The sequence below is a fragment of the Pipistrellus hanaki genome, assembly GCF_964339955.1.
Source record: "Pipistrellus hanaki genome assembly, chromosome: 21".
Taxonomy (NCBI): Eukaryota; Metazoa; Chordata; class Mammalia; order Chiroptera; family Vespertilionidae; genus Pipistrellus; species Pipistrellus hanaki.
Genome location: NC_140523.1, coordinates 7,234,042 through 7,246,605, shown reverse-complemented (window position 1 = coordinate 7,246,605; position 12,564 = coordinate 7,234,042). Strand labels below are relative to the sequence as shown.

At 60.7% G+C, this 12,564-nt stretch overlaps 1 protein-coding gene across 1 annotated transcript in view; it reads left to right on the top strand.

The window, feature by feature from the left end:
- Window positions 1–12,564, top strand: part of LOC311614290 (pro-interleukin-16-like) — a gene marked incomplete at its 3' end in the record, with an annotated part of 33,861 nt that overhangs the window by 9,661 nt on the left and 11,636 nt on the right. Inside the window, exons 2-4 of the mRNA XM_084868977.1 lie at window positions 789–1,111; window positions 8,606–8,689; window positions 11,576–11,696. Of these exons, the coding sequence (XP_084725103.1) occupies window positions 789–1,111; window positions 8,606–8,689; window positions 11,576–11,696 (528 nt within the window). The remainder of the gene's footprint in view (window positions 1–788; window positions 1,112–8,605; window positions 8,690–11,575; window positions 11,697–12,564) is intronic.

The following is a 12,564-nucleotide window of genomic DNA, read 5'->3' as shown; positions in this document are numbered from 1 at the left end:
GCAGGGACAATTTGCTTCTTAGGCTTTTATAGAGAGAGATTTTTAAAAATATATATTTTATTGATTTTTTACAGAGAGGAAGAGAGAGGGATAGAGAGTTAGAAACATCGATGAGAGAGAATCATCGATCAGCTGCCTCTTGCACACCCCCCACTGGGGATGTGCCCATAACCAAGGTACATGCCCTTGACCGGAATCGAACCCGGGACCCTTCAGTCTCCAAGTCGATGCTCTATCCATTGAGCCAAACCGGTTCCGGCTAGAGAGATTTTTATTGATATCAGAGAAAGAGAGAGAGAGAGAGAGACAGAGACAGAGACGGAGAGAGAGAGAGAGAAACATCCATGATGAGAGAGAATCATGGATCGGCCGCCTCCTGCACGCCCCCCCACTGGGGATCGAGCCCACAACCGGGGATCTGTGCCCTTGGCCGGCAATTGAACCCGGGACCCTTTGGTCCACAGGCCGGCGCTCTATCCACTGAGCCACACCAGCCGGGGCCTCCCTGTGAGCTTTTGTCTGAACAGTGGCTTTACGTCTTCCCTGACCCACCTCTGGGCGTGTGCTTCCCTTCCCTGTGCCTCAGTTTCTCCGTCTGGGAAGCCTGGGGGTGCACAGGGCGGTAGCCACGGGGGGTCCCCGAGCTCCATCGGGCGACAGCAGGCACGGCCGGCGGACAGGAGGACGGGCCCCGTCTGTCCGGCTCTGTGGCTCCCGGCCTCGCAGCTCAGCTCAGCTCAGCTCAGCTCAGGGGTCCCATTCTCCCTCCCGCTTCCTGTCTCCTGCAGGGACCTGCGAGAGGGTGGCCCCCCGGACCCCCCGGGCCCCGGAGAGGAAGAGAGGGGGCCTGCCCGCCCTGCTGCCCATGGACCCGCTGGGCCGCGCTGTCCGCAGCGGGAGGCCCGCCAAGCTCCGCGCACTCTCCCGCTCCCTGCTGCTGTGCCACGCCCAGGCCGGGGACGAGCCCCCCAGCCCGGACGAGAGGGGCCCGGCGGGCGGGGCACGGCTCCTCCACTCGCCCCTGCAGCTGGCGGACACCGCGGAGGCTGCGGCCCTCCCCGCGGGCGGCAGCGACCGGGGCAAGGCCTGCAGGAGGCTGTTCTTCATGAAGGTAGGGTGGGGCGTGGGGCGGGGATGCTGGGGTCTGGAGGGTCTGCACTGCGGCCTGGGGTGTGTGTCTGGGGCCTGGGGGTCTGTCAGGAGCCCAGAGGGTCTGTCTGGAGCCCAGAGGGTCTGTCTGTCTGGGGTCTGGAGGGTCTGTTCTGGGGTCTGAGGGTCTGTCAGGAGCCCAGAGGGCCTGTCCTGGGCCTGGAAGGTCTGTATGGGGCCTGGATGGTCTGTCCGGGGCCTGGGGGGTCTGGACTGGGTCCGGGAGGGTCTGTTCTGGGGCCTGAAGGACTGTCGGGGGCTCAGAGAGTCTGTCTGACACCTGGAGGGTCTGTCTGGGGTCTGGAGGGTCTGTCCGGGGCCTGGAGGGTCTGTCCGGGGCCTGTAGGGTCTGTGTGGGGCCCGGAGGGTCTGTGTGGGGCCCGGAGGGCCTCTCCTGGGCCTGAAAGGTCTGTATGGGGCCTGGATGGTCTGTCTGGGGCCTGGGGGGTCTGGACTGGGTCCGGGAGGGTCTGTCTGGGGCCGGAGGGTCTGTGTGGGGCCCTGAGGGTCTGTGTGGCGCCTGAGGGTCTGTCTGGGGTCCGGGAGGGTCTGTGTGGGGCCCGGAGGGTCTGCCTGGGGCCTGGAGGGTCTGTGTGGGGCCCGGAGGGTCTGCCTGGGGCCTGGAGGGTCTGTGTGGGGCCCTGAGGGTCTGTGTGGCGCCTGAGGGTCTGTCTGGGGTCCGGGAGGGTCTGTGTGGGGCCCGGAGGGTCTGCCTGGGGTCTGGAGGGTCTGTGTGGGGTCCGGAGGGTCTGTCCGGGGCCTGGAGGGTCTGTCTGGGGCCTGGAGGGTCTGTGTGGGGTCTGGAGGGTCTGTCTGGGGCCTGGAGGGTCTGTATGGGGCTCGGAGGGTCTGTGTGGGGCCTGGAGGGCCATCTGACCTGAGAAGTTGGGGCTCGTGTTGTGCGTGGAGGTGCCTGTGGGTCTTCCAGACCTTGGGGATGGCATCACAAGGGGTTTCCTTAAAAGCCAGACTCCCGCCCCAGCTGGTGTGGCTCAGTGGATAGAGCGAAGGCCTGCAGACCCAAAGGTCCCGGGGTCGATTCCCGGTCAGGGCTCATGCCCGGGTGGCGGGCTCCATCCTTCGTAAGAGGCAGCCAATCCGGGATTCTCTCTCAGCACGGATGTTTCTCTCTCCCTCTCCCTTCCTCTCCGAAGCCAGTAATAAACACTTAAAAAATAAAAGCCAGACTCCCTGGCTAACACAGAAAAAGGTGACTCATCAGAACTTTGGAAGGAGGAAATACACAGAGGCCAGACTCTCTCTCTCTCTTTCGTTTTTCCTTTCTCTCTCTCTCTCTCTCTCTCTCTCTCTCTCTCTCTCTCTCTCTCTCTCTCTCTCTCTCTCTTCACTATATTTGTTTATGATGCACCACCTACACAAAATGAAGGATAAAAATGCTGTGACCAATACATGCAAAAAAAAAAAAAGCTTTTGGGGCCCTGGACGGTGTGGCTCAGTGAGTGGAGCTCTGGCTTGCGGACAAACGGGTCCCAGCTTCCATTCCGGTCACAGGCACAAGCCCGGATTATGGGCTCCATCTCCAGTAGGGGGCCTATTTCTCTCTCATCGATGTTTCTCTCTATCCCTCTCCCTTCCTCTCTGTAAAAAAAAAAAATCAATAAAATATCTTACCTAATAATAGAGAAACATGTAAAATTGACCGTACCTTCGCCACGCCCACAGCCAATCAGAGCGAGTATGCAAATTAACCCAACAAAGATTTGCAGACATCCCTGGGTCCGGGGAACCTCCCGGACACACCCAGGTCACTCCCAGCCGGCCATCAGGCAGTGGCTTTAGGCTTGGGGCGGGGACCGAGCCTGTGATCGGGAGGGAAGGGGAAAATATCAATGGAAAGACATCCTCAAGGGAGGATAAAAAGAAAAAGAAAGAGCCGCAACCGGTGTGGCTCAGTGGATAGAGCGTCGGCCTGCGGACTGAAGGGTCCCGGGTTCGATTCTGGTCGGGGGCATGTGCCTTGGTTGTGGGCGCATCCCTGGTGGGGGGTGTGCAAGAGGCAGCTGATCTAACTCTCTATCCCTCTCTCTTCCTCTCTGTAAAAAATCAATAAAAGCCGAGACCAGTTTGGCTCAATGGATGGAGTGTCGGCCTGCGGACTGAAGGGTCCCGGGTTCGATTCCGGTCAAGGGCATGTACCTTGGTTGCGGGCACATCCCCAGTGGGGGTGTGCAGGAGGCAGCTGGTCGATGATTCTCTCTCATTGATGTTTCTAATTCTCTATCCCTCTCCCTTCCTCTCTGTAAAAAAATTAATAAAATATATATATATTTTTAAAAATCAATAAAATATATTTTTTAAAAAAGAAAAAGAAAGAAATGTCATATCCTGTGAAAGACACATCTTGAAAATGCTTAAGGAAAGTTGTCATTTTTTCTTTTTAAATATATTTTATTGATTTTGTACAGAGAGGAAGGTAGAGAGGGATAGAGAGTTAGAAACATCGATGAGAGAGAATCATCGATCAGCTGCCTCCTGCAACCCCCCCCCCCCCCAACTGGGGATGTGCCTGCAACCAAGGTCCATGCCCTTGACCGGAATCGAACCCGGGACCCTTCAGTCCGCAGGCCGATGCTCTATCCACTGAGCCACACCAGTTTTGCTAAAAGTTGTCATTTTCTCTCGGTGAAGGGACTGGAGTCCGTGTTGCTGGAAACAGCTTGGGGGCTGCGGCGGCCGGCAGTGGCGGCAGCAGTGGGGTGAGGGGGCTGGTGCCTTCCCCGGATCAGCCCGGTCGCCTCCAGCAAAGGGAGCCAGACTGGGGCTTAGGCCGGCTCCCCATGGGGGCCCCGGGCCGCCTCTGAGAAGGACTGAGATGCTTTGATGCATGTGGGAGTGGCCTGCGGGCGGGGAACAGTCTCCTTCTCTTTCACAAATTCCAAACCTCGTCAGACACCCCACCTCCCGCTGACTCAGCTGGTGGGCGGGGCGGCCGGCTGGAGCACACAGGCCGCTCTGTGCCCTGCGAACCGCTGGGGGGGTGCTGAGGCCCGGCTGGCCTGGGGCTGGGGCCCACCCTCTGGCCACTGCCTCTTCCGGCCACAGGGAGCGCCTGGAGGGGTGTGGGGCAGGTCTCCCCGGAGCCAGCCGGTGTCCCGTGTGAGCGCGTGAGTGTGTGTGTGTGTGTGTGTGTGTGTGAATACGTGTGAGTGTGTATGTGAGTGTGTGTGTGTGTCTGCATGTATATGTATGAGTGCGTGTGTGTATGTGTGTGAGTGCCTGTGAGTGTGTGCCTGTGTGAGTGTGTGTGTGAGTGTGTGTGTGAGTGTCTGCATGTATATGTATGAGTGTGTGTGTGTATGTGTGTGAGTGCCTGTGAGTGTGTGCCTGTGTGTATGTGTGTGCGTGTGCCTGTGTGTATGTGCTTGTGAGTGTGTGTGTGTGAGTGTCTGCGTGTATATGTATGGGTGCGTGTGTGTGTATGTGTGTGTGAGTGCGTGTGTGTGTATGTGTGTGTGTGCTTGTGTGTGTGTGAGTGTGTGTGCTTGTGTGTGTGTGAGTGTCTGCATGTATATGTATGAGTGCGTGTGTGTATGTGTGTGAGTGCCTGTGAGTGTGTGCCTGTGTGTATGTGTGTGTGTGTGCCTGTGTGTATGTGTGTGTGAGTGCGTGTGAGTGTGTGTATGTGTGCTTGTGTGTGTGTATGAGTGTGTGCGTGTGTGTGTATATGAGTGTGTGTATATGAGTGTGTGTGTGCGTGTGTGTGTGTATGAGTGTGTGCGTGAGTGTGTGTATGAGTGTGTGTGTGCGTGCGTGTGTGTGTGGAAGGGAGAGCAGGCGGGGTGGTCCCTGTGCGGGAAGTGGGAGGGGGCTGCAGGTGTGACTGCCAGAAGCAGAAAGAACACAGGGGCAGCTGGAAGGATAGGAAAGAGCAGCCGCCCTCGGTGAACCTAACGCGATCGTGCTGTTCGGTCAGAGAAGCGCCTTCTGGCCCGGCTGGGGCTGCAGCGGGACCTGGGAGCTCACCTGGGGGTGCAGCCCTGCGCCCCACCCGGGGTGCCTGTTACCATGGAAACATAACAAGATGGCTGCAGAAACCAGGCCCCCAGCCCTGTGAGGACCCCCAGCCCTTTGCATACCCACAGGCCTTTGCAACCCACAGCCCTTTGCATACCCACAGGCCTTTGCAAACCCACAGGCCTTTGCATACCCACAGGCCTTTGCAACCCACAGGCCTTTACATACCCACAGGCCTTTGCAAACCCCAGCCCTTTGCATACCCACAGGCCTTTGCAACCCACAGGCCTTTACATACCCACAGGCCTTTGCAAACCCCAGCCCTTTGCATACCCACAGGCCTTTGCAACCCACAGGCCTTTACATACCCACAGGCCTTTGCAAACCCTCAGCCCTTTGCATACCCACAGGCCTTTGCAAACCCCAGCCCTTTGCATACCCACAGGCCTTTGCAAACCCCCAGCCCTTTGCAAACCCCAGCCCTTTGAAGCCCCCCAGCCCTTTGCATACCCACAGGCCTTTGCATACCCACAGGCCTTTGCATACCCACAGGCCTTTGCAAACCCCCATCCCTTTGCATACCCACAGGCCTTTGCAACCCCCAGCCAGCCTTGCCTGTGCACTGCCCACCTGATATCCTTTGCCTACTTCCCATGCCACCTCTGTCCTCCTCCCCAGTGTAAGCAGCCGCCCATGGGGGTGGGGGGGGCAGGGCAGATGCTTGTGGGTGACCCGCTGCCCCCCACGCCGCAGGTGGGATTGGAATGGGCGCGCACAGACAATGCCACCCTGCTCTGCCCCATCGGCTCCGGGAGGGGCAGCGGCCGGACCCCTCGGCTGTCCCGTTACATGATGTCCTCCGCCCCCGCACCCCGCACACTCGCTGCGGAGACCGTGGAGCGGGTGCCCGAGGCCGGGCCCCACAGGAGGAAAGGCCGGAGAGGAGGGGGGCTGGGAACCGGTGCGCAGCCTGTGCAGCCGGCTCTGGTCAGCGGCTCTGCTTCCTGACGTCGCTGGCCTCGGCCCCTGCACCTGCTGGGCGGGAGGGCTGCTGGGCTGGCCCGGCTCCGCGGTGGCCATCTGCTGCTCAGGTTGGTGGTGGGGGAGGGGGGAGGGGGGGAGGCAGAGCTGCCAGCCTGCAGGCGGACCACCCTGCTGCGCCCTATTCATGGGGGCAGATGACGTGGGAAGTAGGCAAAGGGGTGCCAGGTGGGCAGTGCACAGGCAATGCGGGCTGGGGGTATGCACAGGCCTGTGGGTATGCAAAGGGCTGGGGGTTTGCAAAGGCCTGTGGGTATGCAAAGGGCTGGGGGTTTGCAAAGGCCTGTGGGTATGCAAAGGGCTGGGGGTTTGCAAAGGCCTGTGGGTATGCAAAGGCCTGTGGGTATGCAAAGGGCTGGGGTTTTGCAAAGGCCTGTGGGTATGCAAAGGCCTGTGGGCATGCAAAGGGCTGTGGGTTGCAAAGGCCTGTGGGTTGCAAAGGCCTGTGGGTATGCAAAGGCCTGTGGGTATGCAAAGGCCTGTGGGTATGTAAAGGCCTGTGGGTATGCAAAGGGCTGGGGGTTTGCAAAGGCCTGTGGGTATGCAAAGGGCTGGGGGTTTGCAAAGGCCTGTGGGTATGCAAAGGCCTGTGGGTATGCAAAGGGCTGGGGTTTTGCAAAGGCCTGTGGGTATGCAAAGGCCTGTGGGCATGCAAAGGGCTGTGGGTTGCAAAGGCCTGTGGGTTGCAAAGGCCTGTGGGTATGCAAAGGCCTGTGGGTATGCAAAGGCCTGTGGGTATGTAAAGGCCTGTGGGTATGCAAAGGGCTGGGGTTTTGCAAAGGCCTGTGGGTATGCAAAGGCCTGTGGGCATGCAAAGGGCTGTGGGTATGCAAAGGGCTGGGGTTTTGCAAAGGCCTGTGGGTATGCAAAGGCCTGTGGGCATGCAAAGGGCTGTGGGTTGCAAAGGCCTGTGGGTTGCAAAGGCCTGTGGGTATGCAAAGGCCTGTGGGTATGTAAAGGCCTGTGGGTATGCAAAGGGCTGGGGTTTTGCAAAGGCCTGTGGGTATGCAAAGGCCTGTGGGCATGCAAAGGGCTGTGGGTATGCAAAGGGCTGGGGTTTTGCAAAGGCCTGTGGGTATGCAAAGGCCTGTGGGCATGCAAAGGGCTGTGGGTTGCAAAGGCCTGTGGGTTGCAAAGGCCTGTGGGTATGCAAAGGCCTGTGGGTATGCAAAGGGCTGTGGGTTGCAAAGGCCTGTGGGTATGCAAAGGCCTGTGGGCATGCAAAGGGCTGTGGGTTGCAAAGGCCTGTGGGTTGCAAAGGCCTATGGGTATGCAAAGGCCTGTGGGTTGCAAAGGCCTGTGGGTATGTAAAGGCCTGTGGGTATGCAAAGGGCTGGGGTTTTGCAAAGGCCTGTGGGTATGCAAAGGCCTGTGGGCATGCAAAGGGCTGTGGGTTGCAAAGGCCTGTGGGTATGTAAAGGCCTGTGGGTTGCAAAGGCCTGTGGGTATGCAAAGGCCTGTGGGTATGTAAAGGCCTGTGGGTATGCAAAGGGCTGGGGTTTTGCAAAGGCCTGTGGGTATGCAAAGGCCTGTGGGCATGCAAAGGGCTGTGGGTTGCAAAGGCCTGTGGGTATGTAAAGGCCTGTGGGTATGCAAAGGGCTGGGGTTTTGCAAAGGCCTGTGGGTATGTAAAGGCCTGTGGGTATGCAAAGGGCTGGGGTTTTGCAAAGGCCTGTGGGTATGTAAAGGCCTGTGGGTATGCAAAGGCCTGTGGGTATGTAAAGGCCTGTGGGTATGCAAAGGGCTGGGGTTTTGCAAAGGCCTGTGGGTATGCAAAGGGCTGTGGGTTGCAAAGGCCTGTGGGTATGCAAAGGCCTGTGGGCATGCAAAGGGCTGTGGGTTGCAAAGGCCTGGGGCTATGCAGTTATATAATTAATATAATTAATATTATATTAAAAATAAATTATTATTTTCTAAAATATATTTTTACTGATTTCAGAGAGGAAGGGAGAGGGAGGGAGAGAGGAACATCCATGGTGAGAGAGAATCATGGACCAGCTGCCCCCTGCAGGCCCCCCGCTGGGGATCAAGCCTGGAACCCGGAACACGTGCCCTTGACCGGGAATCAGACCCGGGACCCTTCAGTCCTCAGGCTGTCGCTCTATCCGCTGAGCCACACCGGCCGGGGCTGACCCTCTTATTTAAAACTGCAACCCGCCCCCCACCTTAACCCATGGACTCAGCGGATAGAGCGTCGGCCTGCGGACTCAAGGGTCCCGGGTTCGATGCCGGTCAAGGCGTGTACCTTGGTTGCGGGCACGTCCCCGGTGGAGGGGGGGGTGCAGGAGGCAGCTGATGGATGTTCCTCTCTCATCGGATGTTTCTGGCTCTCCCTCCCTCTCTCTTCCTTCCTCTCGGTAAGAAATCAATAAATGTATAAAAAACCAAAACAAACAGAAAACACGGGGCTTGCTCTGCAGGAAGCGCCCGCCTCCCCCAGGACAAGCCCGGGGAGCCGGGGGTGCAGAGCGGCAGCGGCGGGCGGCCAGAGCCGGCCACCGGCGGACACGCAGCAACTCCACGGGTGAGTGCCCGCGGCCGGGTGGGGGAGGAGAAGGGGGTGGGAGGGGAGAGGAGGGGAGGGGAGGGGAAGGAGGAGAGGGGAGGGGTGGATTGGGGGAGGGAGAGGGGATGGGAGAGGGATGAGAGGTAGAGAGATGGAGGGGAAGATGATGGGAGGGAGAGGGATGGGAGGGAGAGGGAGGAAGGGGAGGGCGGAGGGAAGAGGGAGGGGGAGGGGAAGGGATGGGAGGGGAGGGGTGGGAAGGCAGGGTGGATTGGGGGAGGGCAGAGGGATGGGCGTGGATGAGAGGGGAGAGGGATGGGAGGGGAGAGGATAAGAGGTGTGGGGGTGGGAGGGGAGGGGAGGGGGAGGAGAAGGGGGTGGGAGGGGAGAGGGATGGGAGGTGTGGGGGTGAAAGGGGAGGGGAGGGGGGAGGGGAAGGGGGTGGGAGGGGAGAGGGATGGAGGGTGTGGGGGTGGGGGGGAGGGGAGGGGGGAGGAGAAGGGGGGCTGTCCTTGCAGTCCCTTCCTGGGAGGTGCTGAGCCTACCCTGGGCCGGTGGTTCGGATGGTCGGTCGGTCGGTCATTGTTACACCAGCGTGTGCATGTGTGCACATGCGTATGCGTGTGTGTGCCTTCGTGTGTGTGTATGTGTGTGTTTGTTGTGTGGGAACCTGCGTGTGCTGTGTGTGCATTCATGTGTTGCCGTGTACCTGTGTGCGCTGTGCCCATGTGTATGTGTGCTGTGTGCACACTATGTGCATGCCTTCGTGTGTGTGTGTGTGTGTGCAGTGCGTGTGCATGAGTGCTGTGTATATGTGTGTGTTGAGTGGACATGTGCTGTGTCTTGCGTGTGTGTGCTGTGCAAGTGTGTGTGTACTGTGTGCACACTATGTGTGTGCACAGTGCGTGTGCATGGGTGCTGTGTGGCACATGTGTGTGCTGTGCATGTGTGTGCCTTCGTGTGTGTGTGTGTGTATGTTTGTTGTGTGGGAACCTGCCTATGCTGTCTGTGCATTCATGTGTTGCAGTGTGCTTGTGTGTATGTGTGCTGTGTGCACACTATGTGACACTATGTGCATGCCTTCGTGTGTGTGTGTGTGTGTGCACTGCGTGTGCATGGGTGCTGTGTACATGTGTGTGTCGAGTGGACATGTGCTGTGTCTTGCATGTGTGTGCTGTGCATGGGTGCTGTGTGCACACTGTGTGTGTGCATGGGTGCTGTGTGCACACTCTGTGTGTGCATGTGTGTGCACAGTGCGTGTGCATGGGTGCTGTGCGGGCACGTGTGTGTGCTGTGCATGTGTGTGCCTTCGAGTGTGTGCGTGCAGTGCGTGTGCATGGGTGCTGTGTGGGCACATGTGTGTGCTGTGTGTGTTCTCTGTGTGTGTGTGTTCTGCGTGTGCCTGTGTGTGTGCAGGAGGCAGTCGGGTCCTGGGGGGGGTGGAGGGTGCTGCCTGCCTGCCTGTCCCCCTGGCTCTGCAGTCCCCGCCCCGTCTCCCTCGCCCCGTCTGCTCCGTGGGGATGGCACCCCCACAGCAGGGCTGCGTGTGGCTTCTGAGCCCCCCACGCTTGTCCTGCGGGGGGCTGGGGGGACACGGGGTGGGGGTGCCGTCTGCGGGAGAGAGGGCACCCACCACCTCCCCTCCCTCTCTCCCTCCCTCTCCCCTCCTCTCCCCTCCGCTCCCCCCAGGTGTGAACCCCTACTGCCCGGCGGACGCGGACCCCCCGGCCGCCCCCTCGCAGCCCGCGGACCCGCTGTCCTTCGCGCTCTGCAGCGGCCGGAGGGCGCTGTCCCAGCAGCTGGACGGCCCGGCGGGCAGGGCCGGGGTGAGGCTGCGGGCCGGGGGGGGGGGGGCGGGGGGGACACGGGGGTTCCGTCCACAGCAAAGGCCCGGCAGGACAGGCGCCCGCTGAGCCCCAGGGCGCCAGGGACCCTGTGCCCCTCACACCAGGCTGTGGGGCCCCCCAGCCGCCTGCACAGAGGCCCGGGGCGGGGCACACCCATCGCCTCCAACGCTTTATTTTTAAATATTTTTTATTGATTTTTTACAGAGAGGAAGGGAGAGAGAGAGAGAAACGTCGATGAGAGAGAAACATCCATCAGCTGCCTCCTGCACACACCCCCACTGGGGATGTGCCTGCAACCAAGGTCCATGCCCTTGACCGGAATCGAACCCGGGACCTTTCAGTCCGTAGGCCGACGTTCTATCCACTGAGCCGCACTAGTTCCGGCTCTTATTGATGTCTCTGTCTCTTTCCCTCTCCCTTCCTCTCTGAAATAAAAATACATTTAAAAAAGCCCTGGCCGGTGTTTATCAGTGGTTAGAGCGTTGGCCTGGGGACTGAAGGGTCCCGGGTTCGATCCCGGTCAAGGGCATGTACCTTGGTTGCGGGCACATCCCCAGTAGAGGGTGTGCAAGAGGCAGCTGGTCGATGCCTCTCTCTCATTGATGTTTCTAACTCTCTATCTCTCTCCCTTCCTCTTTGTACAAAACTCAATAAAATGTATAAAGAAAAAAAGAAAGATCAATAAGAGAGAATCATGGATCGGCTGCCTCCTGCACGCCCCACACTGGGGATGGAGTCAGCAACCCGGGCCTGTGCCCTGACCGGGAATCGAACCCGGGACCTTACAGTCCGCAGACCGACGCTCTATCCACTGAGCCACACCGGTTTCGGCTATAGATCTCTTAAAGGGCCCAGGTCCCGCCCGGTCAGTGTGGCTGTGCTGGGCCCTGGCCCGGCCGCCTGGACAGCCCCACAGCACACCTGCGGGTGGAGGGGGGTGTTCTGCAGGGAGGCGGCTCTGTGAGCCGGGGTCCCCCCCGCGCTGGTCCCTCCCCTCCCCCCGGGGTGTGTGTCCGTGTCCGTGGCCTCAGCCCCCCCCACCCCGTCCTCCCCGCAGGGCCCGGGCAGGCCCACACGGTCACTGAGTACAGCCCAGCTGTCTGCGCCCTCGGGGGGCGCCCCGGCCTCGGTCATCTCCAGCGTGGTGCTCATGAAGGGCCAGGCCAGGTGCGGGGGCTGTCTCCGTCCTCCCTGGGCTCCTCCCTCCCCCCTCCCCTCCTCCCTCCCCCCTCCCCCTCCTCCCTCCCCCCTTACCCTCCTCCCTCCCCCCTTACCCTCCTCCCTCCTCCCTCCCCCTCCTCCCTCCCCCTTACCCTCCTCCCTCCCCCCTTACCCTCCTCCCTCCCCCCTTACCCTCCTCCCTCCCCCCTTACCCTCCTCCCTCCCCCTCCCCCTCCTCCCTCCCCCCTTACCCTCCTCCCTCCCCCTCCCCCTCCTCCCTCCCTGAGCTCCCCCTCACCCCTTCCCCCTCCTCCCTCCCCCCTCCCCCTCCTCCCTCCCTGGGCTCCCCCTCACCCCTCCCCCCTCCTCCCTCCCCCCTCCCCTCCTCCCTCCCTGGGCTCCCCCTCACCCCTCCCCCTCCTCCCTCCCCCCTCCTCCCTCCTCCCTCCCCCCTTACCCTCCTCCCTCCCCCCTTACCCTCCTCCCTCCCCCCTTACCCTCCTCCCTCCCCCTCCTCCCTCCCCCTTACCCTCCTCCCTCCCCCCTCCCCCTCCTCCCTCCCCCCTTACCCTCCCCCCTCACCCCTCCCCCTCCTCCCTCCCTGAGCTCCCCCTCACCCCTTCCCCCTCCTCCCTCCTCCCTCCTCCCCCCTCCCTCCCCCCTTACCCTCCCCCCTCACCCCTCCCCCTCCTCCCTCCCTGAGCTGCCCCCTCACTCCTGCCCCCTCCTCCCTCCCCCCTTACCCTCCTCCCTCCCTGAGCTCCCCCCTCCCCCCTGCCCCCTCCTCCCTCCCCTCTCCCCCTCCTCCCTCACCCCTCCCCCTCCTCCCTCCCCTCTCCCCCTCCTCCCTCACCCCTCCCCCTCCTCCCTCCCCTCTCACCCTCC